This window comes from Patiria miniata, unplaced genomic scaffold (genome assembly GCF_015706575.1).
Source record: "Patiria miniata isolate m_02_andy unplaced genomic scaffold, ASM1570657v1 HiC_scaffold_1, whole genome shotgun sequence".
Classification (NCBI taxonomy): Eukaryota; Metazoa; Echinodermata; class Asteroidea; order Valvatida; family Asterinidae; genus Patiria; species Patiria miniata.
Genome location: NW_024037047.1, coordinates 34,446,873 through 34,472,421, shown reverse-complemented (window position 1 = coordinate 34,472,421; position 25,549 = coordinate 34,446,873). Strand labels below are relative to the sequence as shown.

Genomic DNA, 25,549 nt, shown 5'->3' with positions numbered 1-25,549 from the left:
ACACGTACGTACCTTGGTCACATGGAACGTTCATTGACAGCATTAGTGTCTTCTGTAGGTTTTATATGAATTAATCCCTAATCCCTATGATCTCAGAATAAATACAAGATTTTTATTGTTTTAGCCACTGTGACCTTGACCCTTGACCTTTGGACCCCAATGCGATATGCCTATTTGGATTACCAAGAACGATCCACAAACCAAATTTGAAGTTCACATGTAAAGTATTTCTCAAGTTATCGCACTAACAAAATTTCTTTTGTTTTAGTCACTGGGACCTTGACCCTTGACCTTTCGGCCCCAAATGCAAAAGGGTTCTTAGGATTACCAAGAACAATACACAAACCAAATTTGAAGTTCATATGTTAAGTATTTCTCAAGTTATCACGCTGACAAGATTTGTCCGGACACACACACACACCCACACACGTTTGTTTTACATACGCTATGTGGACATTCCTTTGTTTTCGTGTAGTTAAGAAAACTCGGTACAAAAAATAACTTCACTTAAACTGTGAGAACTCTTTTAACCCAATTTTTTTTCTATGATTCCCTATAGTGTTTCTCGTCATTCTGCTACGGATAAAACTAACCCAAAAATGCCTTTATACCTGTTTTTCAGAAAGGGCAAAACGTTATGTGGACACGGCTTAGTCCACATAATAAAAACACAACCTGCATTATGTGGACATCTTTTGTTCACAAATCCACATAGGGAATGTAAGACAAACTCACCCCCACACACAGCCACCCACCCACCCACACTTGTTTCACATGACTAGTGTGGACTTTCCATTGCTTTCGTGTAGTTAAGAAAAAACAGTGAAAAAACTCATTTTTCTCAAACTGTGAAAACTCTTTCAACCCAATTTTTTTTCTATGATTCCCTTTAGTGTTTCTCTTCATTCTGCTACAGATAAACCTAACCCAAAAATGCCTCTAAACCTGTTTTCCAGAAATGGGGAAACACTGTGTGGACGTGGGGCAAGTCCACACAACGTCGGTGCTACCTACATTATGTGGACGTCTTTTGTTCGGAAGTCCACACTGCGTATGTAAGACAAGCTCACCCACACACACACCCACACACACCCACACACACACCCACCCACCCACCCACGGAAGAACAAGGCGGAAACAGTATGCCCCTTCGGCTTCGCCGCGGGGCATAAAAATATGTTATACCGGTCTATGTTACTTTCATTTTTCGCTCAACCAAAGTCTGTGTTGCAGTGTTCATCTCCTCGGCGGAGATCTTGTATACGCGTCCTGTTTCAGTGACCGGTTCCACTGCTGTTAGTACATCCATGCCGTGAATTACAAGTGTGTCTGGTTGATAGGGGAACTTGAAAGATGGAGATGGCCCATGGGGATGAAGGAAACTCAGTTCCACTTCTTGGGATGCTGGAAGGATCTCCTGAACACATGCTAGCCACCAGTAACAGTCATACATCACTGTAACATACCGGTACATGTACCCCTTGATATCTGCAAAATCAATACATGCAGTTTGTCCATGGACTTGGAGGCAAACTGGTTCCTCCCTTGAGTCTGAGGAGGAGGAAAAATCAAGCACCAATAATATTGTCTTTAGACATCGGACAAAAACAGTGCAGCTTTTGTGTTCCTAGAATGGTACGTGCAATTTGGAATCTTTGCCTGAGAATATCCGCTTCATTCTTCATCTCTCGCCGAGGAGATGAACACTGCAACACAGACTTTGGTTGAGCGAAAAATGAAAGTAGACCGGTATAACATATTTTTTATAAGTAATTTTGTTCTGCCCTTAATATATATGAGTTGAGACTATGCGATTGTAAAGGGCAAACATGATGCACAGGTAAAATGTGCACATGTACATGTACACAGTACAAGTGTACATGTACATGTTTACTTGTACATGTACATATTATGCATACTTTTTCATGGACATGCTTTCTTCAAAAAATCATAACTTAAAAACTTTGAAAGCGCCCATCCCAATTTTTTCTTAAGATTGTTGCTGACATTATAAACTAACATTTGAAAAAAAATTACAAAATTTGAAGCATATTGTTTTTCGTAATTCGAGGTCAAAGGTCATTTTGTTACGCATTTTCTCTGCACTTCATGCTACGATTTTGGTTTTAATTTATGAAATGGAGGCCATTCAAAGAACTTTAATATGATGTACAACTTGGCTTTGTAGGCGCTATAGTTTTTGAGATACAAGTATTTAAAGTTCGGAGGTCATGCTAATTAGTCAAAAGTTCGTTGACCCGTATCTCAAAAACTAACGAGTCAATTTACAAAAAAAATCAGTTCTGGGGGTTTCTCATATAGGCCAATCATCACACCAAATATTGTTTCAATCTGTGAGGGTCGGGTCCAAAAGCGTGTTGATTTGACACGGAATGACCCTCCTAGCAAAAATGCCTAGGGAGTTGGGGTTAAATTGTGGTTGAGAAACGTCAACAGGCAGTTACTTTGTATTGGAATATTAAAATATTTGGACTTGTTCAGTTGGCGAATTGACATTATCTGTAGGAAATTAGCAGTTCCTAACCAGAAACCACATTTCCGATGATAATCTCACTTTTAAAGGTACATGTGTATTTTGATTTATTCCAGACTTTCTGGAAATGTCTTGGTCTCTGGTCAACATTTTCTTTAGAAAAGATGTGGAAATTTATGACCGGTTCTGTCAAACCAAGAATATGCTGGAAAATTGCATTTTAAGATAACTGAAACATGATCTATTATCACATGGTGAGTCAGCAAACATCATCGCTATGTATCCTGATGTATTTAGTGACTATAGACTCTACAGTTTGGCTTGAAAACCTAGACCTGTTGTAATTTGTTAGACCGGCCTGGCTGCTCATTTTGGGGAGTGTTGCCGGTTGTAGTGTTGGGCACGACATGTTCACAAAATACCCTCAGGGTTTACTGTTAAACTAAACTATTAGAAAGCAGGAGGTCATGGGTTCGAGTCCCTGCCAAGTGATTTTTCCAACTTTCACTGGGGAGGTAACACACTGAGTATACAGTGATTATACGTCGGTGAAGGGCAAAACCTAATTTGATTAACATCACCCCGACGCAAATTCCATCTTATGATAATTAAATGCAGTACCCACTGCTACATGTACATCAGATTCGAGCCAACCAACTGATCCAGCAAGCCCGGCGGTCTAGTGGTAAGACGTCTGCACTAGAAAGCAGGAGGTCGTGGGTTCGAGTCCCTCCCGAGTGATTTTTCCAACTTTCACTCGGGAGGTAACACACTCGAGTATACAGTGTTTATACGTTGGCGAAGGGCAAAACCGAATAATGATAAACTACTCATCTTTCATTTCTGACCTTCTTAGATCCCTGGGCCTATGAGAAGACCTTGACGTCTCTGACTGAGGATGAACGAGAGGAGTTTCACCACGACACGGTGGCATTGATTGAAGCTCTGGGCAATGCTGGGCTGCATCGCTCCTTCCCTCACATCCAGAGCTATACCAACCACAGCGCTACTCATCCACTGCTGAAAAGGGCTGGCTTACACTCCATGAGAGACTACCATCATGACACGGTGAACAAAATGTTTATCCTGTAGAATGACCAGACTGTATACAGTGGAACGTCGCTATACCGAACAACGCTATGGGCTCCGTGCGCCAACGAAAGATGGCGCCCTTTTCAGGCGCGGATCCAGGATTTCTTTAGACGGGGGGCACACTTTTAGAGCATTTTGCTCTGAGGAATAATGCGAGCGCGGAGCGCGAAGCCCTTACGGCGTGGGGTCCGGGGCCCGCTTAAGGGCCCCGGGAAATTTTGGATTCTAGATGCTCTGTGGTGCAATCTGAGGCGACTCCTGGCCCCTTTCCCCCTGAATTAATTGAGCAAAAGTTGTGAAGCTTATAAGGATTTTAAAAAAATATATATACTCTTGTTTTTACAACTTTTAAGCTACTGTGTACTTCAAATGTGCAAACCATGTATTTTCGTCTTCATAATTTCTTGCATTGTGACTCAGATTGTAAACTGTTGCAACGGGCGATGCGCTGGGACCAAGGACTAATGCGAACGCGGAGCAGTGTCTTACGGCGTGAGGTTCGGGGCGCGGGCCCACTGAAGGCCCCGGGAAATTTTTGATTCCAGAGATGCTCTGTGTTGCAATCTGAGGCGATTCCTGGCCCAATTTTAGCAAAATGTTGTGAAAATTGCAGGATTTTTTTTTCATTATCGCTTCGGTTTGCGGTAACACCATGTGTTTTTTTGATTTTTAGTTCATTGGTTTAGTGTACTCTTGTATTTCTTAATACAAGCCTAGTTAAGTTTCTTCTGTTCTTCACTTGATAACCAGGTATTTTCGACTGCATAATACATTTCTTGCATGTTATTTTTGAAAAGGAATTGGATAGGCTTAGTTTGTAAACTGTTTTAAGGGTGCGTAGGGAGATCTTTCCCGAGGACTAATAATGCGGAGGGCGAATGTCTTTCGGCGTGGGGTCGGGGGCCCGCTTAAGGGCCCCGGAAATTTTTTTGATAATTGGATGCTCTGTGGTGCAATCTGAGACGATTCCTGGCCCCTCTTTCCCTGAGTTATTTGAGCAAAATGTTTTAAATTAAATAAGCATTTTTTTCATTGGTTTATATACTCTTGCTTTAACAAGCCTTTTAAGTTTCTTCTGTTTTTCACTTGATAACCATTTTCGTCTGCATAATTGTTTTCGTGCATTTTATTTTTGAAACGGAATTGTATAGACTTAGTTTGTAAACTTTTGCATGCTTTCTAATGTTTTGTATCAAGTTTAAATTTTCAGTTTATCAATAAGATAAGATTTTCTACGGAAATTTTCTACGGAAACTGACATGTTTTGGACTCCTTGAAAAGCGCGTGGAAGAAATGCTGGCAAATTGTTCTTACGAAAACACACCTCTTTACTAATAGTGTGGTCCAAAGAGCAGCGTACAACGTATATGTCGCGCTCAGACACGAGCGTGTTTTTCGTACAGGTACATACGCTCATAATGAATCGCATTTCATAAACCGATATACTATGCAGGGTTACGTATGGAGTACGTACGGTGGCTGGGATCGCAGTTTATTTCGAAGCTTCTCGAGTTCCCAGTACTGTGTCATACGGCCAGTACACAATGTTTGCAGGCCGCTGATGTTTAATATCGGCGCCGGTACTTTTGTTACAAGGTTGCCCTCCTCCTTCCCTCCTTTTCTCTCTCCTCCCCCTCTTTTCCCACCTGTTTTGTTCATTTTATTTTTTTGTGGACTCAATTTGACGGGGGGCACGTGCCCCCGCGGCCCACCCCTGGATCCGCGCCTGCTTTTACCTAGCAACGACGTCTCATGGGGGGGGGGACATTGAGCTGGTTGACGCACACCGTTCCTTGTGTGTGACGCACGTACACCAGGGATGTACACGCAGTGGTATGGCAGTGGTACGGCCGCGCGTCGTGGCAAAATTGCAGTCAGGTAAGATGGCATCGGTCGGTCACCCCCAACTGTACTCTCTTTGCTGGTGAGGGGGTTCTTGTGAACGGAGCGGATAGTGAACATTCGGCAATGCTGAACATCATCCTTGGCTCCCGATTTTTGTGTACAAAATGTACCGGACATTGTTGTTGAAAGTTGTTAACATAAGAGTGACAAGTGGCTATTATTTCCCCAAGGAATAGAAAGGAAAAGCCACAACTGCAGGCCTTGCACTAACTTTTTTTCCTGGCTAGCCCACTGGGCTAGTTAACTGGATATTTTACTAGCCCGTTTAGAGTTTTACTAGCCCGTATACAAAAAATTATCACCGAAAGCATTATATAGTTTGATCAAAATTTTAACTGGTAGGTTTAATACTGAATTTTTCACTAGCTCATTGGGCAACCAAGGAACCAAATTTAGGTAGCCCGGAGCATTTTTCGCTAGAATTTGTACGCCGGGCTAGTGCTATTTCGAGGCCTGCCATTGCTGTAGGTAGTAAGCTAAAAAACTGTGTAATTACATAATTCAATAGTTGGCACATGTTCAAAGTCGTCTTTCAGTCGCCCAGGCGTGCAGGGTGAAGTTCTGAAGGGTGCTATTTGTTGAAAGTGAGTACCGGAGCACCAGCAGCTTAAAATCGCTTTACCGGACGATCGCTATTACGAACAATTTCTGTGGATCCTGCGATGTTCCTTATAGTGGCGTTTCACTGTATACCCTTTTATGTCTAACCTAACATTATATATCCAGAATAGTTACTCAGGGGGCCAACTTTTGCAATGTGTTCTTGGGACACTTTGGCCCAGATTGCACACTTCTAGATGAAAAGATCATTGAAAAGTGAAATATAAATGCTCGCACTGCTTTACATTAAAAACTTACATTTTTCTGAGTTTTTAACGTGCAAATGAATTTTTGGATTCAAAATTTTGATCATCAAACATCAAGCCATTGCCATGCTAGTCTTCATTCCAGTCACTCTGGTGTCTTTTTGGAAAGGTGCTTGAAATGTGTGTGTGCTAGGATCGCCAAGTCTAAAACTAGATGCATTTTATGCAGCGCCAATCTGATGTTGTTAATAACAAGGAATTTGCATCGGGGTGATGGAGATATGTAGTCTATGTACAGACCACGGTGTACGCCATGGTCTATTACATGTGAGCAAATTCGCTGATTAATTATGCAAGACAACTGCATCTTGACCTCTAGATTTTGACCAATCGGTGGGCGCTTCTATATCGGGTCTTCGGTCATTCACCCGTTGTCGCGTCATAGACATGGATTAAAAAAAATCCCCCAGACACAGCAACAAAGGCCGTGGTCACGCGCTCTGTATTATGCTACGCGACATGCGCCCGGCTGTTGTTGCATTACAAAACACTGCATTCGAATTGACCAATCACAGTATTAGTTCTGATTTGGGAGTGAAATGACGTCACGATTTAGTAAAGTCGACTCTGATTGGCTCAGGCGTGAGATCGCATAAATCTGCATGCTTTGACATATCAGACGTTATACAGGAGACTTGGCTCCGTGGATAACGGGTGATACTCAGACTAGCAGATATGTCGGTGAACGGCAAAACCCAACATTGAATTTGTCTAATGTTGACAATTTGGCTCGAAATTTGATGGCTATATTCGCTACTGGAAATATGAAGGGGCAAGGCAAAAAGCCACTGCCAGGCCAGATGTAAACAAACAGGGTTTTCAACATTTCCTCTGTCATGTCTGTAAACGTTTGTCATAATGTGAATTTTCTGTGACCCAGACCTTTGAAGTACATGTAAGTCTAGTAAATAATATGAAACACAAAACTTGGCAATGGCCAGAAGAAAGTGCACCTTTATATTCTAAGTCAATTGTGTCAGGTTTGTGTATACTTACGTTGTAATTTTAGTTGGTATACCACTCAGAATCTGTTACATGAAGCCTGCAGGCGTATTGTAATCACACTCAATTTCATGCACAACAAAATTGGGACATCCAGTCTTTGAGAAATAAGGTCGGTCAGATTTTCTTGAAAACACCAGAATACTGTTAAAATTTGGAGTGGATTTTTGATGTGAGGTGGTTAGGGTTATTTGTCATGAGCAGTGTGTGTGTCTCTCTCTCTTCTCCTTACTTGGCTGCACTAGACATTCCTATAAATTTAATAGGTAGTCTGAGTCATAGTTAGGCAGATATCAGCCAAAATGACAGGGAATTGGGCATTTTTACGTACAAGCATTAAATTTGGCACAGTTCAGGACTATGGTCTAGGTAATGTTTTGAGAAGTGGAGCCACTCTGAAAACATCCTTTGTCTTCTGTGGCGGCCATTTTGAAAATGGAAGCCATGTTTCCCACCAATTTTGCAATAAAGGCCATTTTTACAATTAAAATGCCCCCGATTCCTCAATAAACATATCTGGATGACAGTGAGATTCTCTTGCACTCTTTAGCCTTCCCTAAATTGAAATGCACTATAGTAGGTCCTTACGCCAAATAAGGTATTTGGCGGCCATTTTCCAAAATGACAGCCACTGGCGACAGAGGATGTTTTCAGAGTGGCTCCACTTCTCGAAACATTACCTATACCATAGTCCTGAACTGTGCCGAAAGTCATGCTTGTATGTAAAAATACCCGATTTTTTTCACATATCTGCCTAACTATTACCTGGGCCCAATTCTATGGGGTTCTTGAACAGAAAATATTGCTTGGCCAATTATGGGCTGGGCAAAGAACAAGTTAAAGTATGACCTTTCAGGTGATGACCTGTTTGTTGGCTTAATGAATAATGCTGTGCTTTATAGTGAGTTTCTGTGTTCAAGTAGCGCAAAGAAATTGTCTCCTGGTCCTATCTTCACAGGCAGCGGGGATTCTGCTGAAGTCAGCCTTAGATGAAGATGAGAATGAGCATGTCAGATATGAGGCATCCTTGCTTTACAAGAATCACCCGATGGGCGGTGACCAAAATATCTCCAAGTTTGTCACCCCAGAAGAGTGAGTATAGGAATACTGTTATGCCCACATTTGAACAATAAAACTCTGTGAACATGAAGGATTTCTTTCAGGCGGTGCCAACAACTGAGATACCCTGGTATCTCATACATATGGCCTCTGAAGCCTTCATATTCGTTTTCATGTCTGGATTTGGTCAGTGTATCACGATGAACAATGTAACGGAGGTTTTGTTCATCACCATGAAGAACAAAGTCAGAAGCCTTCATATTGCGGAGATTTTCTCTGCCTGTATTTGGAAGATAGATCATGATATTAATATGAAGGCCGTCAGGAGTTGTTATGTCCAGTGAATCTAAGATCTTTGCATATCTTCTCCACTTACAGCTCCCTCTGGCTTCAGCTTAACCATCATGGTCTTGCAGACCCTGTTGCTCTCTTTATTAAAAGTATCAGTTTTTGTTATGTCCAAATCCTTTGTTGAGAGAAAGTGGCGATAGCCCATAACGGATTGCTTGCATGGACTTCTTTGCATACAACGCTCTGTCGTCTCTCCTTAACGTTAACGTTAACAAGACCAGGGAATTAATCGTTGACTTTAGAAGAAATCCCTCTGTCATTCAGCCTTTGAGTATCAATGGATCTGAAGTGGAAATTGTTGACTCTTTCAATTTTTTGGGTGTACATATATCCAATATTCTGAAATGGGTGACTCATGTGGACGTCATTGTTAGAAAAGCCCAGCAACGTCTGTTCTTTCTTAGGAGATTGAGGAGTTTCCGTGTCAGCCAAGGTCTGTTGGTGAAGTTTTATCGGGTAGTGGTTGAGAGTGTTTTGACACTCTCAATCGCTGTCTGGTACGGCAACACCACGGTGGATGACCGGAGACGTCTCAATCGTGTAGTTAATACTGCCAGTGCAATAATCGGTTGTGAGCTTCCGGTATTAGACAAATTGGATGCGTCCCGTGTACTGAAGAAATCTAGGTCAATCATTCATGACGAATTCCATCCTGCTAGTTATTTATTTGAGCTGATGAGAACAGGCAAACGTTACAGAACAATCCGGGCTAATTCCAATCGCACTCTCAACAGTTTTTATCCCAGTGCAGTACGTCTAGTAAATGAACAAGTGTTAATATAGTTTTAACGTTTTAGTATTAATTTATTCGGTTTTGAGTATCAATGCATTTTTTAAATAGTAATTGTATAAGGTGTTTTATCAGTAATAAGTCGTTATTAACACATTTTACTCATTGATTTATGTATGTATGTATTTATATATATATTTTTTTTTAACAGCTCGCAACGCCATAATGAATTTCAATGTATGTTTTTTATATACAAATGACAATAAAATTCTATTCTCTTCTTCTTAGACCGCCATAAAATCGCTATACAAACTGGTCAAGTTCTGCATGGCCGTATTAAAGCTTCTACTACTTCCAAAGAAGTACCAGCATACTTCGCATAAGATTCTAGTCGGCGAACAGCAAATTTAATTTGTTTCTTTGTATTTGTAGTGTCAGAGGCATGAATTAATTCCACAATATCGTTGTCGTTTATAAGCAACACAAAATTGTTTGGAACATCTGCCATTATGCTCGAATGGTAGTGCCTTGTCAATGGAGGGCGTTTTGTACTGCTGTAAAAAACGCATGATGTGATCTAGCGTGCAATAGATCAAAAGGGATGGGACGAAAATGCACCGAGAATGGAACCAAAAATGCTCGGTCTATGACGTAGGCCCTGCAGTGGTTTGATTTATGAATGCCACATGACCTATAATCCTCCAATCAAATGACAAGGATCTACGTGGGTGTTATAATTTATTGCACTCGCTAAGACAATATTGCACTCGTCTTCGACTTGTGTAATATTGTTATAGCTCGTGCAATTTATTCTTGTATCCACCTCCAAGCCATCCAATATTATATAATTATCTGATATTTGTAAATACCATTGTTATTTCCATTTTTAGATATTCTGCCGTCAACTCCTCCCAAGACGTAGCAACCACTGCAGTGAGTGTGCCCTCTAGACATCGCGTGAGGCGAGGATTCTGGGAAGGAATTGAATTCAAGTTGGCCAGTCCCTCCATCCACTGGAAAAAGCTCATTGGCAGCACAAAGACCGGGGCTGAGTTTGGCTTGACCATTAGGAATGAACTTGACTTGAAGATTTGTACGTATTTCAGACTTTTTCAAACATTTTTCACATTCTTTTGGTGTTAATTTGTGAAAGGGGGGCATAGAATTTTGTAACCTAATGTTTTATTAAGAAAAAGGAATTGTGGGACAGCGTGTAATTACAGAAAAGGTACATACTAGAGTTGTACTTAAACAGAAACATAATAATTCCTGAGCGCTCGGCTAATTATTGACCCTTAACCCATTCTTAAAGCGGAGTCCATCATTTGCAGCTATCCAAAAAGTAACTGACGTAATTATTGTTGAAAAACATACTTGGTTTCAAGATAGTAATGGCACTAAACTCCCTGTGAATTTATTCTTTTTGGCAAGCTGTCATTTTGAAGAAAACAATGAAAGAAGACCATTTACAAAAGATGCATTTTTGGAGATTTCTTGTAGTTTGATTTAATTCGGCGAAGTGCGCGCAAGCGTTGAAACGATGCACGTTCGCGCGTGGTTGCTATAATTCATCAGTTAAGTGCGTAACATCCCGTCGCTGCAATGAACATGTTCTGGATGCTGATTTCGAGCGCAATTCAAAACACGACTCAGCAACTTTTGATTTAAAACCGAGATCCTAGAATATTGTTTTCGCGGAATATACAGCATTCAGTGAGCTGAAACTTCGTCAGGTTAATCGTTCAGCACCCTTCTTTAGATTTTGAGCACGTTTGTTGCTTCAAACCAACATAATGCACAAATTACAAATGATGGACGCTACAGTTGGTCACAAGTCACTAAAATGTGTTATTTGACATGTGAGTGACATAATTACAGAGGTATGATGTCAATTGTGCTTTACAAAAAGATAAGCCTTGTACAAAACAAATGAACACTTGACATTTTTTTTGGTTCTGACAGCTCCATTGAGTGGTCACCTGCGTGTGGATCTATTAGACGAGGCTTATGCCACAGTTGTCGTTGGGCTTGTTGGGTTTTCATTGGACATTGCCCGGGCCCGATTCTGCTTCAATGGCTTCATTGATTATAACCTCAACATACTGCAGGTACATTTAGCTTTGTCGTATCTTTTGTGTCACGTTTTCACATATTTTAGATGGATTGGCAACATTCATGGTGGTTAAGTTTGTGATTGGACATAGTGCAACTTACTTATTTTGCTGACTTCACCATTCAAACCTCCAAATCTCATTTACATGTATGATAGCATTACCTATACCTACAGCGTGTGTCAATAAAAACGCAGGATTATAAACAAAAATATTAAGAATATAAACCACCCCTATTCATCATAATGTTAACCCTCTTTTCAAAGTACCTTTCCTTCTCTTCACTATGCTTTTTGTCCCATCTCATTTGGACAATCCTGTCCAGAGATAGAGTACATTGAAGAAGGGTTATAAATTCCAAGCTGGTCTGATTTGTGAAATCACACATACCTAATGAAAGGTTTGAATTCAGTACAGGTGAAAGTATTTGTGGATCACAAAGAAGGACATGTGTGGCAGGATTAGGCTTACATAATCCTTTAGTCCACAATCAATGTTATTAGTCAATAATTCATGATGCTTTGAAACGATGATAGTCCAGTTATTAAATTTAAGTGATACTTATCATCAGTTGTTTCAAAGAAAGTTTTGTTCTGGTTTAATTGTCTTCAATGCATACCTACATTGTACATAACTGGTCGTTGTGTTAAGGTCATTGAATCAGACCAACCCGCTTCAGAAGGGCTTCACAAAACTTGTCATAACTTTTGAACCAAAAGTCCAAATTCCACCAAACAAAAATCTTGTCAAAGATGAAATTATGGACAATCAAATCCTTATCAAATTAGGCACACCAGTAGCATAATTTTCTCAGAAAAAAAATCGCTTTGAATCCTGCGTTTTTATTGACACACGCTGTAAAACTTAAATGTCCACTTGTCACAAAAAGTTACCGAAACAGCCCTGTGTTTTGTCCACAAACATAATAATAATAATAAAATAACAAAAATATTCTTATAGAGCGCCAAATCCTTCAAAATGACAATCAAGGCGCTTAACAATCATTAACAAAAACAAAAAACAAAAACCTAATTACAAATATGAAAAACCTTTAAAAATTACATATTGTACACTAATATTATTAATGATAAAATAATATAAATACAAGCACATTAGCATTAAACCTAAGAACAAAACTAATCAAGCAAAAGATACGTGTTAAGGAAAAAATGGCATATGAAGGACCTATTGATTAATGTAATGAATGATAAAAATTTAAGAAGGTGACAAGTACAATGTATAACAAGACCATTATATAAGACCAGGTATAACAAGAACATGAGTCTAGTTGTCCGTTTTTTCCGTAACACGACTGTTGCACGCTTTTATAAATACAGTCAAATCAATGGGCGATAAGACGCAATTAAGATTTGGTCGCATAAATGTTCACATGTGAATTGCTTTCTTAATAAACAAAATAAATAAATGCGTTATATGTTTGGCCATAATGTCATCTGATGCTATGTATTGTTTCAATCAGGAGTTTGGCGTGGAGCGCATCAGTGACTTTGTCAAAGCATACGATCTCATCGTTGGGCAAGTAATTGGAAACATCCGCAGGGCAGTGGACATTGTTGTTGGTCTCTTCAACGGTGACATAAGCATCTCTCAGCTATTTGACGACTTTGTTCAAGCTCTGGAGAACATCCCCAGTAACATTACTGTAAGCATGTACATGTAAGACATAGTTGGCAGGCTGTATAACAGTGTATTACCCTTAAAACATATTTTGTGAAAAAAAGCAGTTCAGAATTCCAGCTTTTGTTTCATAGCATTCTAAGACAGTTTAGTGGGGCTGCTAAACACATAAATTATTTGCCTTGCAGAAAAAAAGTATTACCAACCAAAATGCCACGCAAAGTTGAGTGCATATTATGGATTGTCAGCTATTTCTTGCTTAGCATATCAATCCGCTAAGCCTGAAATAGAGCCCTGATATGACATAACGTGTCATAGTCATATATTTACTTGTGACAGGTTCTCAGCTCATTGGCTAAGCATGTAATTTTACTAGGCAGCTGTAGATTAAAGGTACAGTCCATCATTTGCAGCTATCCAAAAAGTAACTGATGTAAAAATTGTTGAAAAGCATACTTGGTTTAAAGATGGTAATGGGACTAAACTCCCTGTGAAATTTTTCTTTCTGGCAAGCTGTCGTTTTCCAACAATAAAGACGCATCATTGGAAATTTCCGTTAGTAGTTCATTTTTCTATTCGGCGAAGCGCGCGCAAGCCTTGACACGACGACACTGCTTTAATTCGTGCATGCCATCGCGTAGCTGTAATCGGCTCAGTGAGAACGTGTCTTGGACGCTGAATTCAGGCCCAATTCAAAACATGACTCAGCAACTTTTGATTTGAAATCGAGATCCTAGAATATTTTCTCAGAATATACAGCATTCACCGAGCTAAAACTTCATCAGGTTTGTTGTTCAGCACCCGTCTTTAGATTTTGAGCACTTTTGTTGCTTCAAACCAACATAATGCACAAGTTACAAATGGTGGACACTACCTTTAATTGCATGGGTCCTTACACCTGTTTCAGATTGGCATCCGGAGTTGTGTCTAACCGAATAGCATTAGGAGCTACATGTACTCGTCGGTTGGCCAAAATAGATTTTCCATTGACTTATCTGAGGAATCAGTCTGAAGAGCTGCAACAGTCGATTCACTAAGAAGCTCCAACCTGTTTCATCTTCAAAGAGTTCTTATACTTAATTTCTAAATTATTCGGAAATCTTGCGAAAAGTTTGGTTTGGCAGAACTCTGAAATGCCAGTCTTAAACAGGTGGGATCTCAATGGAAATAAGCCTCTGCAATTGGCTTTCTGGGCTATACCAGACAAAATCAACTGCTCTTTGTTTTCTTATATTTGTGTGTTGTTGGTTTCATCTGAATAAAATAATAAAAATAGGTGTATTAATTGGCTTACACTGCTTATGAGGATTGTCTTGTAACGTTTTGAATGATTTATGTTCTGTACATAGAACGTGAGATCTGTGGCTACCAAGGCTGTGTCCAGACTGTCTCAGTTTGATCCTGATCAGCTACCACCGTCCTTCAGAGGTGTCATTAATGTGGTCAACAAGGCTACTCAGTTATTCAGTGATATCAAGACAGATGTCATGGAATTCTACCAGGTCATTATGAAAAGTTGTGGTCGTGTCCATCACAAAGTCCCTCGCAAGTCATGTCTCAAGTCATATCAAACGCCGATCACAAACCAAATTACAAGTCATTCACAAGTAAGATAACAAGTGACAGGGGAGGAACAATGACAAAGGAATGCCTTGGCCACCATTCAGTGAAATAGCTTGACTGCGGGCTTGATGACTTGTGATGGACTTTTGATGGATTGTGTGGACTTGACCTACATGTAAGCCCAGATAATAATAATTATCTTCAAGTAGACTTGAATCCTTGATCCTGATTGGTCGATCCATGGCAACAAGCCGTGCTATGTAAAAACCATATAGCACGGCCACGGTCCATCCCGCACTCCGGGTATTGCGCTTTTCTAAGATGCGCGCGCCATTCTGTACACCACGCACATGTAATAAGATACCCGCTGAAGGTTCCTGTACAGCATGCGTGTTCCATCTTTACTGTGCGTCAAGTTTGCTTGAAGATAATTTCGTTGTCCCACTCGCGGTCATGGAACATGGCAAAATGTAGTGCGTCTGTGTCCCAGGTACCACTCGGCCTTCGGCCGCGTGGAATGTGGGGCACAGAGGCACTACATTATTCCGTGTTCCACTTGCGCTCACGGGATTACTAATATTAACTTGAAGCGAACTTGAATCGTGCTGTTCCTGCTGCACAGATGTGTAATACGATAACCACTGTCTACAGCGTTTCATCTTTTCTGTGTCTGAGTTTGCTTGAAGTCATTCCAAGAACGCAAGTGGAATGTAGAATAATGTAGTACATTTGCATTCAATTTGCCACAAGGCAAAAGGCTGAATGGTATATGATTATACAAATATTGAGTGGTTCAGCGTGGAATGGGAGGAATATTATTGCAAGGTAAAATCTGGACTTTTCCATTTCACGAGGCGAAGCCGAGTGAACTGGAAAAGTCCACATTTTACCGAGCGATAATATTCCTCCCATTTCACAATTTAAAGCCACTCAATATTTGTTTTATATAACTGACGTATAGATCCTTGTCATTTGATATATTTGAACTTTTTTCAATACGAAACTGGAGGAAAATTTATTTCTCTCTTCCAAAACCCCCCCTTCACAAAAATGTTTTAACCCAACGCTGTAGTGTTGGCTCTTTGGAACAATACGCGCACACCAGCATGCATTTGCACACAAATACCGCATCATGATCCTAACTGTTGAATAGTATTTCCCATTCCCCATGGGCGGAAAGTACTTTTTGAGCCGCGGCATGAATGGGAGCAATAACGAATGCCACGTGATGTGAGTTCCACCAATCAAATGACAAGGATCTGTATGTCAGTTATATAAACACAGATGTGCTACATAGTATTTTAAAGAAACAATTAAGGTCCTGTTACACACATTGATGAACAATTGACGTAAAGTTTGGATTATTTGATCTGATAAGACAAGAAATGTAAGTCGTGAAGTTACAAAGCAAACCAACTACTTGTCACATTGATAGCAAACAATATTATGTTGTGTATTCAGGGCAATATTTAGCCAGGACATTGTGGGAAAATCATTGATACATGTGCATCTCTTATCAAAGGACTTCAACTGCATCTAAAGGAGTATCTAGAAGCTCCAAAATTGGTCTGGTCTTTTTACTATTAAAAGAGATTGTATTTGTTGGTATATGAAGGATCAATTTCACTTGTTAACCAGTTGCGCCGGAGGCTGTGAATACACGCAAAAGTTTTGCGGTAATCGGAACGGATGACAGATAACACGTGGGAGCGAAGCCGGAAGTATCTGTCAGTGACCCGAGGCCGCACTGCGAGGTCAGAAATATGAGTGTGCTGCCCGAGGGTGTGATGGCTTCAACCCGCCTGCATAGCTGCCAACTATTACGAATTTTTCGTAATTACTACGAATTGTTTGTTAAATTACGAAAATACGATTTGCCACTAAAACATTACGAATTTCCCATTTTCTACCTAACGAAAACAAAAAATACTTGTAAAGTGGCGTTTATGACCGAAAACTTCTGGCTAAATGTTGCGATAATGGATGGACCGGTGACAAGTCTAATAAGCAATGCGGTCAAGCACCTGATAGACATGTGCGCAGTGGAGTACTTGAGGACCAGACTAAAAATATTGTTCAATGGTGTGTCATTTGTGTGCATCTCGTGGATGTGTGGTTGTGTGTACTGTATGTGAGTACTTTTCAGTGACGATCGTGAGCACATTCGGTCGCTTATTGCCGGGATGAGACCCATCAGTGCGAGATTTTAATCATGGAATTTGATTAAAGTATGGTTGGAAGGATTGGTAATAAGAGTTTGAGTTTATCACAACGTCCAGAAAAGATAAATCAGCATGCATTTGCAAGGTATGTTGGCGGGATACGGTGGCCCTAAATCATTGTGTGTAAAAACATGATACAAACTCGAAACTCAACATCGATAGCATGCATCTCATAAAAAATATGCGCACATGTTATTATTGTTATTATTTATTTGACTTCAACAAACAAATACAGACAGTAAAACAAAATTAATTTTAAAAAGAATTATTAAAAAAAAAAAAAAATTATTATTATTATTATTATTATTTTTTTTTAAATATCTTTTGGCCTACAGTACATTATTATTCACAACAAGAAGGGTATGCACATGAACGTGTACATGTAAACCATGTACCTGTACTCGATGGTGGTAAGGCTAGTACATACACTTTTGATAATATGAGCAGTTGAAAATGACCGCGCAGGTTGATTACTAATTGGGATTTTGAAAAGTTGGCAGCTATGCGCCTGGCTTGAGGTTGAGTGAAAAGTAATCCCGCGCCTCGTTCCGTTCTTGTCAAAATAATCCCGGCGTGAACTGGTTAATGCAATGTAAGGAGTTGAGGTAATGGATCTTGACATGGATTTATATCTGTCCAGGCCGTCAATGAAGCAATCACAGTCACCTTGCCCTGGGCAGCAGAGCAGATCTGGAAGTCTATTACCACAATTGGAGATGCCATTGCAAATCTACTCAAGTCACCACTGAAAACCATCGGAGACATCTTTAAAGGAGTCCTCAAGTAAGTTTGCAGACTTTATAAATGAGTTTGCAGGGATGAAAGATGTTAAATAATATTAAAGGGAATGTTCAACATTTGCTTTTGCTCCAATTTTCAGAAATAAATGGATTTGGAGGATTAGTATGTCATAGCAAATATTGTTAAAATGACTTGTTGCACATTTTGGGCTTGTAGATGCTGGAAAAACCAAGAAAACCATTTATGTTCTTGTAGTCTGGTTTCCTGACCCCTCTTAAAATGAAACAGAGAATTTATAGACTTTGAGGAATTGTAAGGTCGGAGAATCAGTCTAGCAGGCTTGTACCCCTTCACAGGTGTGTAATCAATTGCAAAGAGTTTTTGCAGCAAAGAGTTTGCAAGCCGTTTTTGAAAAAAAAAGCCAGTTTTCTCCAACGCTGGTCGGCTGACGTACTGCTGTTCACTTGCTAGTGACCGCTAACACCTTTCACAAAATTGTATGCAGGAAAAAGCAGGTATTGCAAAGCATTTTGGGTACGTCACTTTCAATAAACAACATCCGTGCATTTAGTGAGCAAGGGTCATGTGTACCAGGAACGTGCTGACCCTGGGTATACAGTCGAACCCTCACAAGCAGAGCACTGTTAATACAACATCCCGCTCATAACAAGCAAAATGTTAGGTCCCAAGCCTCTGTTTTTCTTAGTTTTCCATACTGATAATACAAGGCACCTGTTATAACAAGGTCATTTGTAAAGTCCCAAGGACCTTGTTATAAAGGTGTTCCACTGTATACAGAGTTGGTCACATCACAAGGTGTAGCTGCAAAATAAGCCTCTGTACTGATGACGTCACACTTCGTTCACACGTGTGCTTTTCTATGGGAGCCTGGTGGGGACGACGGTTTCATATCCCCATAGGAAAGCCCATACATAAACAAAGTGTGATGTCATCAGTACAAAGGTTTATTCTCCCACATTCCCACTATTGAATGAACAGGCATCTTTATTGATATCTATAATTATAGGCAGATCATCCAATTTTGAATGTTCTTCCTTATTTCATAGCATCAAGACTGCAATTACTGAAATCATCAATGCCAAGAAAGAGGTGGAGAAAGCCAACTTTTTCAAGGAAGGTGAGGCACTCTTTTACTGAATTATTACATTATTTTGATTGTTAAATTCTTTGGCAGAACTGTGATGAATTGGATTAGAAATGGTTCCTTGGATGACCCACTGAATTGCACAGAAATCCCTGACAGTGTTTTCAGACTTCAATTTATATACTCAATATATATACTTGTTTTGTGTATATAATAATAACCGGCATTTAAGAACGCTCTTATTAGTAAACTAAATCACAGCGCTTACAGTATTATTATTACCCCTGATCATTGGGCCAATTAAACATTCCAAATACCATCTCAGCTCCCTGGGAGTATACAGCTCGATGCTGCCTGTTAGGTGCAAGCAAGCTATTTCAATCACATAACCATGTCTGCCCTCACAGGTACCCATTTACTCCTGGGTGGGGAGAAGCAATGAGTGACAAAGTGCCTTGCCCAAGGGCACACGCACCATAACCCCAGGCTGGACTCGAACCCACAACCCGCAGAATTACCCGCAGACCACAAATTCAATGCCCTTAACCACGAGGCCACAGCACTCCACATATGACAAAACAACGGGAAACCCACAACACCACCAAAAAAAAAAGAAATTGAAAAGCAATGGATGATCTTCATGGGGGGGGGGCACAAAAAATAAGAAAATCGTACACAAAAACACTTCAAATGCCTGCTATAATCAGCTTTTGGCAGCTTAACCTCTCCTCTTGTCAGCTAAACCCCCTCCCCCTCTTGATCCAAACCCGGATCCGCCCCTGAACCCCCACGAGGCAGATCCCCCATACCAATGACTTCCATACAGTTGCACCCAATCATTATACTCATTCCCCTTAAGGGGCTGGGTACCCATTTACGGTATGTTCTTATTGTTTGCATTTAAGATGGTTGTAAAGGCTGTGAGAAGATTATAGATGATGTGGGTGGTGGGTCAGAAGCTTCAATTCTCCCTTCCCCCCCCAAGAAAAAAAAAGAGAGAAAGAAAAGAAAGCCTTAGCCAGTATTAAACTCTTGCTGTAAATTTCACAATAGAAAATGTCAGAAACTGGAGCTAAAACGTGGCCATTGACAGTACGCATCATGAACGGCGCCCCTAGCATCAGATAAAAAACATCCTTTCCCCCCAAGACCTCCCCTAAGTCACTACTTGGTGTGCCACTGGTGTCAGTAACAAATGTTACCCAACCCAGCAAAATGATTCCAAAGTCCCCATTGCAACTGCAGAGTAAGCACCCTTTCTACCTTGAGACTTATTCTGTGGGAGCATGGTCAGATATAAACGTTAGTATTTTTGTTAAGCCTGAGGCACAAGCAAGGACCATAATCATCCCATGCATTCCATCTGCTTGCCAGGTCAGAGACCCTACTGGTTTGATCTGCCCAAGGTCATCGGTGAGATGCTGAAAGAATTAAAGGAACATCTCGGCAACATCAGACGAGATCTTAGAGTTTGGGTGGATGAGATTGTGGGTTCCTCAGATTCCGTCAAGAAGCTGACAGGGGGAGCAGTAGATTCGGTGAGGGTAGTAACTCTCAGGATGCATGAAAAGAAGAATAATTTACTTCTCGGCAAGAGCAATATTCCTTTTTTGCCAAGAGAGTTAAATTTGGACATTTTTAATATTTGAAATTAGAAAACATATCAAATGCAAAATTTGAAACACGAAAGTAAATCATAAAAAACTCGCATATTGCTAACTGAAAAATCCTTGTTTTTTTTTATTAGTCCGGTCACATGCTGATGTAACAAGTTCTGCCAAAACAAACAATTTGCTACAATGGTCATCCAATTTGCATCCCAAATTGTTATGTATTTTATCTACCATTAATTAATATGTCAGATGATCAATACTCAATTTTTTTCACCAAATTCCATAGTATTTTAAAAGTTGCTTCAATTCTACAAACAAGGAAGTGTAATTGTTTATGTTGGATTATTCAACAACCATACTTTATGTGTGGTCAAAACTAAGGTCACGACGATCAGTTCTGCCACAAGAGCAACAGTTTGTTCCTGAGTGATGAAGAGATACAATTGTAGCAAGGTGTCCAGCTGAAGGACACAAACAACTAAGATCTCTTGACTTGGTTGGAACTCAAATTTCAAACAGTTTACACAAGCTCCACAATTGTCTTCCTGGCCGATCCAATCTCTGTCATTTCAGTCTGCTGTTTCACATTATGTTTTTCTCTCACCACTATAGCGCACATTGAGGAGGCGAGTCCAAGATGAGATTGAGTCCATCTTCCAAGATTTGATGGAACCCATTCAGCCCATCGTGGATCTCCTACAACCATTCTTTGAGCTGTATGACCTTGTGTTCAGTACTGTTGATGCTGTCAAAGAAGCCTATCAGACTCTGAAGGAAGGGTGAGTGTGTGTGGACAGACTACTCAGCTCTCAACATTACTAAGCACCAAAGTGAACGTGATGAATATTTCTTTTAACTGCTTCTTGGTTGAGTTTGCTGAACAAGAAGTTTGCTGAGCAATATTTTCTGCTTACTGGCTCCACTAAATTAGGCCCAGATCATTCATTCAACATAATACGCTCACCGCGATGTTACGCCATATGTACTGGGTTGTAGTCTTATCAATCACAGGACAATTGGATGTCACTAACGAGTCAGATAAATAGTGTCTTCAGTAAACAGTTTATTTGAGTAGCTTGTGACTTGATTTGAGAGTGGATGGCTTGTGATTATGAGGACTTGACTACAAATTCCTGAATGTGCCTATGATTGGATGCATTCCTGTCACACAAACATATTCAAGACATGTTTTTTTCTGTACATCACGTGAAGTTTAAATGCATTCACTGTATGGCATTTGTACATGGGCTTTACTAAGGCGTTCGGTGGTGTAGATGTCTTCAATTAGCGTAAAGGAATTCAGGCGTGTTCATAAACAGAGCACCACCTAGACTTTGCCACGGAGAGTCCATTTTTCAAGTTTACGGTCGACAAAACATGGCCGACTTGCCACGATTTGAACGAATGTCAGTAGACAACTCGAGGTAATATGATTAAGATCAGAGAATAGCATTCTGCCGCCTATAATTCAAAAACACCATCTTGATAAAAAGAAAAGAAAAGATCGGACAGATCCTTGAATCATACGCTTACGAAACTACTGACCGGAAAAGTATCCCGCGCTGCGAATTTATCGACCATCTGCCACAATGCACTGTGAAAAATGAACTCTCTGTTGCAAGCTCTTGGTGGTGCGCTGTATTTGGAACCGCCCATATTGCCATAGCTTGGCTCTTGTGAGAAAGCCTGCTGCCAGACAGAGTCAAGATGTTTGGTTTTTCTCTTCAGATACCAAAAGTCTCAAGCTCTTGTCATGAAACTGTTTGGACCTAAGGCCCACGAGAGATTTCCTAGGAAATACCGAGAACCTGGCTCAGGGGAGTGTGCATCAGGAGGTTTCTACCCGACTGACTCGGCTGGATATTATGAGGATCAAGGTGTAGATCTGGAGATTTCAGCAGGAACAAAGGTGCGTATTTCATTCTGTATCACCAACATTTGCACATTTTAACCTTGCTGTCCTTCAGCAAACCCCTTTACACTGTTGTTCCGTCAAGGCAGAAGTGAATATGACCCTATATTGCATGTAGAAATTTACATGTGATATACCTTGGAATTAAGTGATTACATGTTCTCTAGAAACAGTGATTAAAATTGAGTTCATAAATACCTAAGACAGTTTACCCATTCCTATTGGTCGAGAGCCCGTCATGTGGCTGGTCTTAAATTGTTGATTAAACACCGGCTGGCTAGTCTTAAACACTTTTCCAGTGTCACATGAAATTTTGACTCCTATGAAATCGGGTCCCTTTGTACCTTTTATTGGTTGAACGTTCACAGTCCTCACGTAGGCATGCGCAATACTACCAATGAGACCGTATTTCATAGTCCTAAATTCACAGCTGCGTTCTGCGAGCAGTACACGCAACGCACACACCAATCTCCATATAAGGAGTTGTTTATGACTACTCATGAGAGACACAAACGGTGTTTAATAAAACATGAAGTAAACTTGTTGAACAAAATCGTTTGAAATTTATAATTTTTTACTTGTTTTGACTGTTTGACCAAAAAGGTATTTATGAATGGGAATAAATATGTGCTTTGCTGGTATTAAACACTATTTTTTAAGACCAGTTTGGAGACTGGACGCTTATAATGACCCTCGCCTTTGGCTCGGGTAATTATCAGTGTCCAGCCCCCAAACCGGTATTAAACACAGTGATTAAAACTGGCCAAGCACACATTTATTCCTTATAGATCTCTCTCATAGGACGCCGTCTTCGTAGGAAAATTACAACTGCGTATTCAACACCATCAGGTGCGTGTGCACGCAGTGTGCAAAATGTTCTAAACACGCGCGCTTGTTGCTCGACATTTCTTTGAAATACTGCGCAGCCGATGCACGTCACACAAACTTTACACCCAAAATGCAGATGCAGGTTACAATCTGTAGGAAGTGACGTTATCTGAGAGAGACCTATTCAAACCCAGTTGGCGACATTGCTGCACAGAATAACAGCTTATTATCAGCTTTGTGCATTGTCTAGTTTTTCATTAGTTACTTGTATCTATTTGTTGTGTTGTCTTTCAAAAGACCTTTATTCCTAGTAACTGCAAAAGCAAGTATCCTGGCACCCTGAAAATTGTAAAAAATAGTAATCAAGAAAACATGAAAGTAAAAATCATACGTCACTATAGTAAAAGGAGGTATCTACAGTCTACAACAATTTCTTGGAAAACTGTGTACTTTCATTTTCCAATCCTTGTGTAATCTCATTTTTTTGATACTTGTTGTTGTTTTTAGTTGGTGGCACCATTTTCAGGCGTCCTATTCAAGAGTGCTGGTAAACCCAACCAGGTTACTCTGGTAGCTGGTGGTGGGGCCTTCCGAAACATCAAGATCTTCATTGACAACATCGAGCCCAATCGCACCATCTCTGAAACTGAGGGAGTGAATGTAAGTAGAAAACAGACTTGATTTGGTACACGCGTTGTCGTTGGTGGGCCCTCATTTTGGATGGAATCATTTCAGTCATTTTTGTCAGTGACAGGTCACCATGCAATGAGCTTAAAGTTGCAAGTTGTTACTACGCAGTTAAAGGGGACAAAGCCACATTTCAAAGGGTTGGCCTATTTTCTTTGTTTTTAGGTGAACCTCAATTCAAGATTCCTCCTATACCTTACCTTAGTTTTGTTATTCTATTATAGAAAACCCTTTTTTAATCCATTTTTGTGTTGCCTAAACAAAGGTTTGGGAGACACTTACCAGTCGTAAATTCTATATCCCCGTTTCCCTGTCTAACCGTATCTCTGTATGTATGTTAAAGTTTAGAAGTTTTTGAAAAAAATGTTTTCACTTCTACGTGCTTTCATTGATGTTGATGAATCTAGGATGCAGTGACCTTTGGATGGGAAGACACAATTCGTCATCAGATTACTGAGGTCAAGGGTCATGTAGGAGTCATTAGAGGTCATTGTTCGAATGTGCTTCGAATGTTTCTTTGTCTACAGAATTTGATGGATTTTCATGCAACTTGGAAAGAGGGATCCTTGGGTGGGGTTCATGACAACTCAAAAAGTTACGTACCACTGGATGGTGCTTGTTCCTCAGAATTACAAATAGCTCACTTATCCGACATTAAATTCATTTTGTGGTGACAAGCCGCAACTTTTGTTTATGATCTCTTTGTAATCTCTTCATTCTGGTCTATAATCTGTCCATCCACAAGGTGATAGCTGGTACCGTCATGGGTACAGTCGGCAGGTCTACAACCTGCACACCACCCAACTACATACACCTGTCCATGAAGAACTCTAAACCTAACCGCCTGGCAGCCATTCTAGACATCGCCCTAGATGACGATCCTTCAGCTTCTGATGAAGCTGCTAAGGAGGGCTATGTGGACCCTAGTAACTACCTTGCCAAGAGGCCCCTGGCACTACCAAAATGGACTCAAGTCTGTGATGATTACAAGCTGGTATGGAAGGTAGGTCCTAGTAATTTTTGTTTGTTACTTTTTAAATTTCTTTCTGGTAATGAAACCGAGGATTCCTCAAAAGTGCCCTAGGCACTGTAGCTCGAAAGCCTGAAGAAACCTGTAGAGAGAAGACAATGAGAAGAAATTACAGTTTTAGAGGTGGGAGGAAAAGCCCAGTGGAATATTCTGAGGAAAACCCACGGAATCAGGTAGGGACTGAAAACCCAATCCACATATTGGCCCAGGCGGGATTCGAACCCTGGTCACGGCAGTGGAAGGCGAGGAAAGTACCGCTACGCCAACCTGACTCTCTAATAACACTCAGTAATATAACACTCTAATCAAATACCGTCGTGTCCGTGCAACAAGGTCGTATCTCCTCAAATGGGCCGTATGTGAAACGCGAGTTTCAGAATGTCAAAAGGTTGCATCTCACACTTAAAATAACCCGGATGTACACACAAAGCCAATGAACGTTGCAATGTGACCTTGTTGCACAGAGTGTACTCGCGTGAGATATGACTTTGTTGCAGAATCGAGTTACGACCTTGTTGCACTGACGCGACGATACATAATCAGTAGTATTATTTGACCGTTAACCCCAAATCATTCAAATACCACTTTGCTGTGAGTTCA

At 40.4% G+C, this 25,549-nt stretch overlaps 1 protein-coding gene across 1 annotated transcript in view; it reads left to right on the top strand.

Annotated features, from left to right (window-relative positions):
- LOC119729086 overlaps positions 1 to 25,549 on the top strand; it is a 195,881-nt gene that overhangs the window by 18,133 nt on the left and 152,199 nt on the right. Inside the window, 13 exon segments of the mRNA XM_038201595.1 lie at positions 3,351 to 3,562; positions 8,318 to 8,451; positions 10,390 to 10,592; positions 11,462 to 11,607; positions 13,091 to 13,273; positions 14,598 to 14,750; positions 17,674 to 17,816; positions 18,842 to 18,912; positions 20,254 to 20,417; positions 21,105 to 21,271; positions 22,221 to 22,401; positions 23,740 to 23,892; positions 24,665 to 24,922. Of these exon segments, the coding sequence (XP_038057523.1) occupies positions 3,351 to 3,562; positions 8,318 to 8,451; positions 10,390 to 10,592; positions 11,462 to 11,607; positions 13,091 to 13,273; positions 14,598 to 14,750; positions 17,674 to 17,816; positions 18,842 to 18,912; positions 20,254 to 20,417; positions 21,105 to 21,271; positions 22,221 to 22,401; positions 23,740 to 23,892; positions 24,665 to 24,922 (2,168 nt within the window).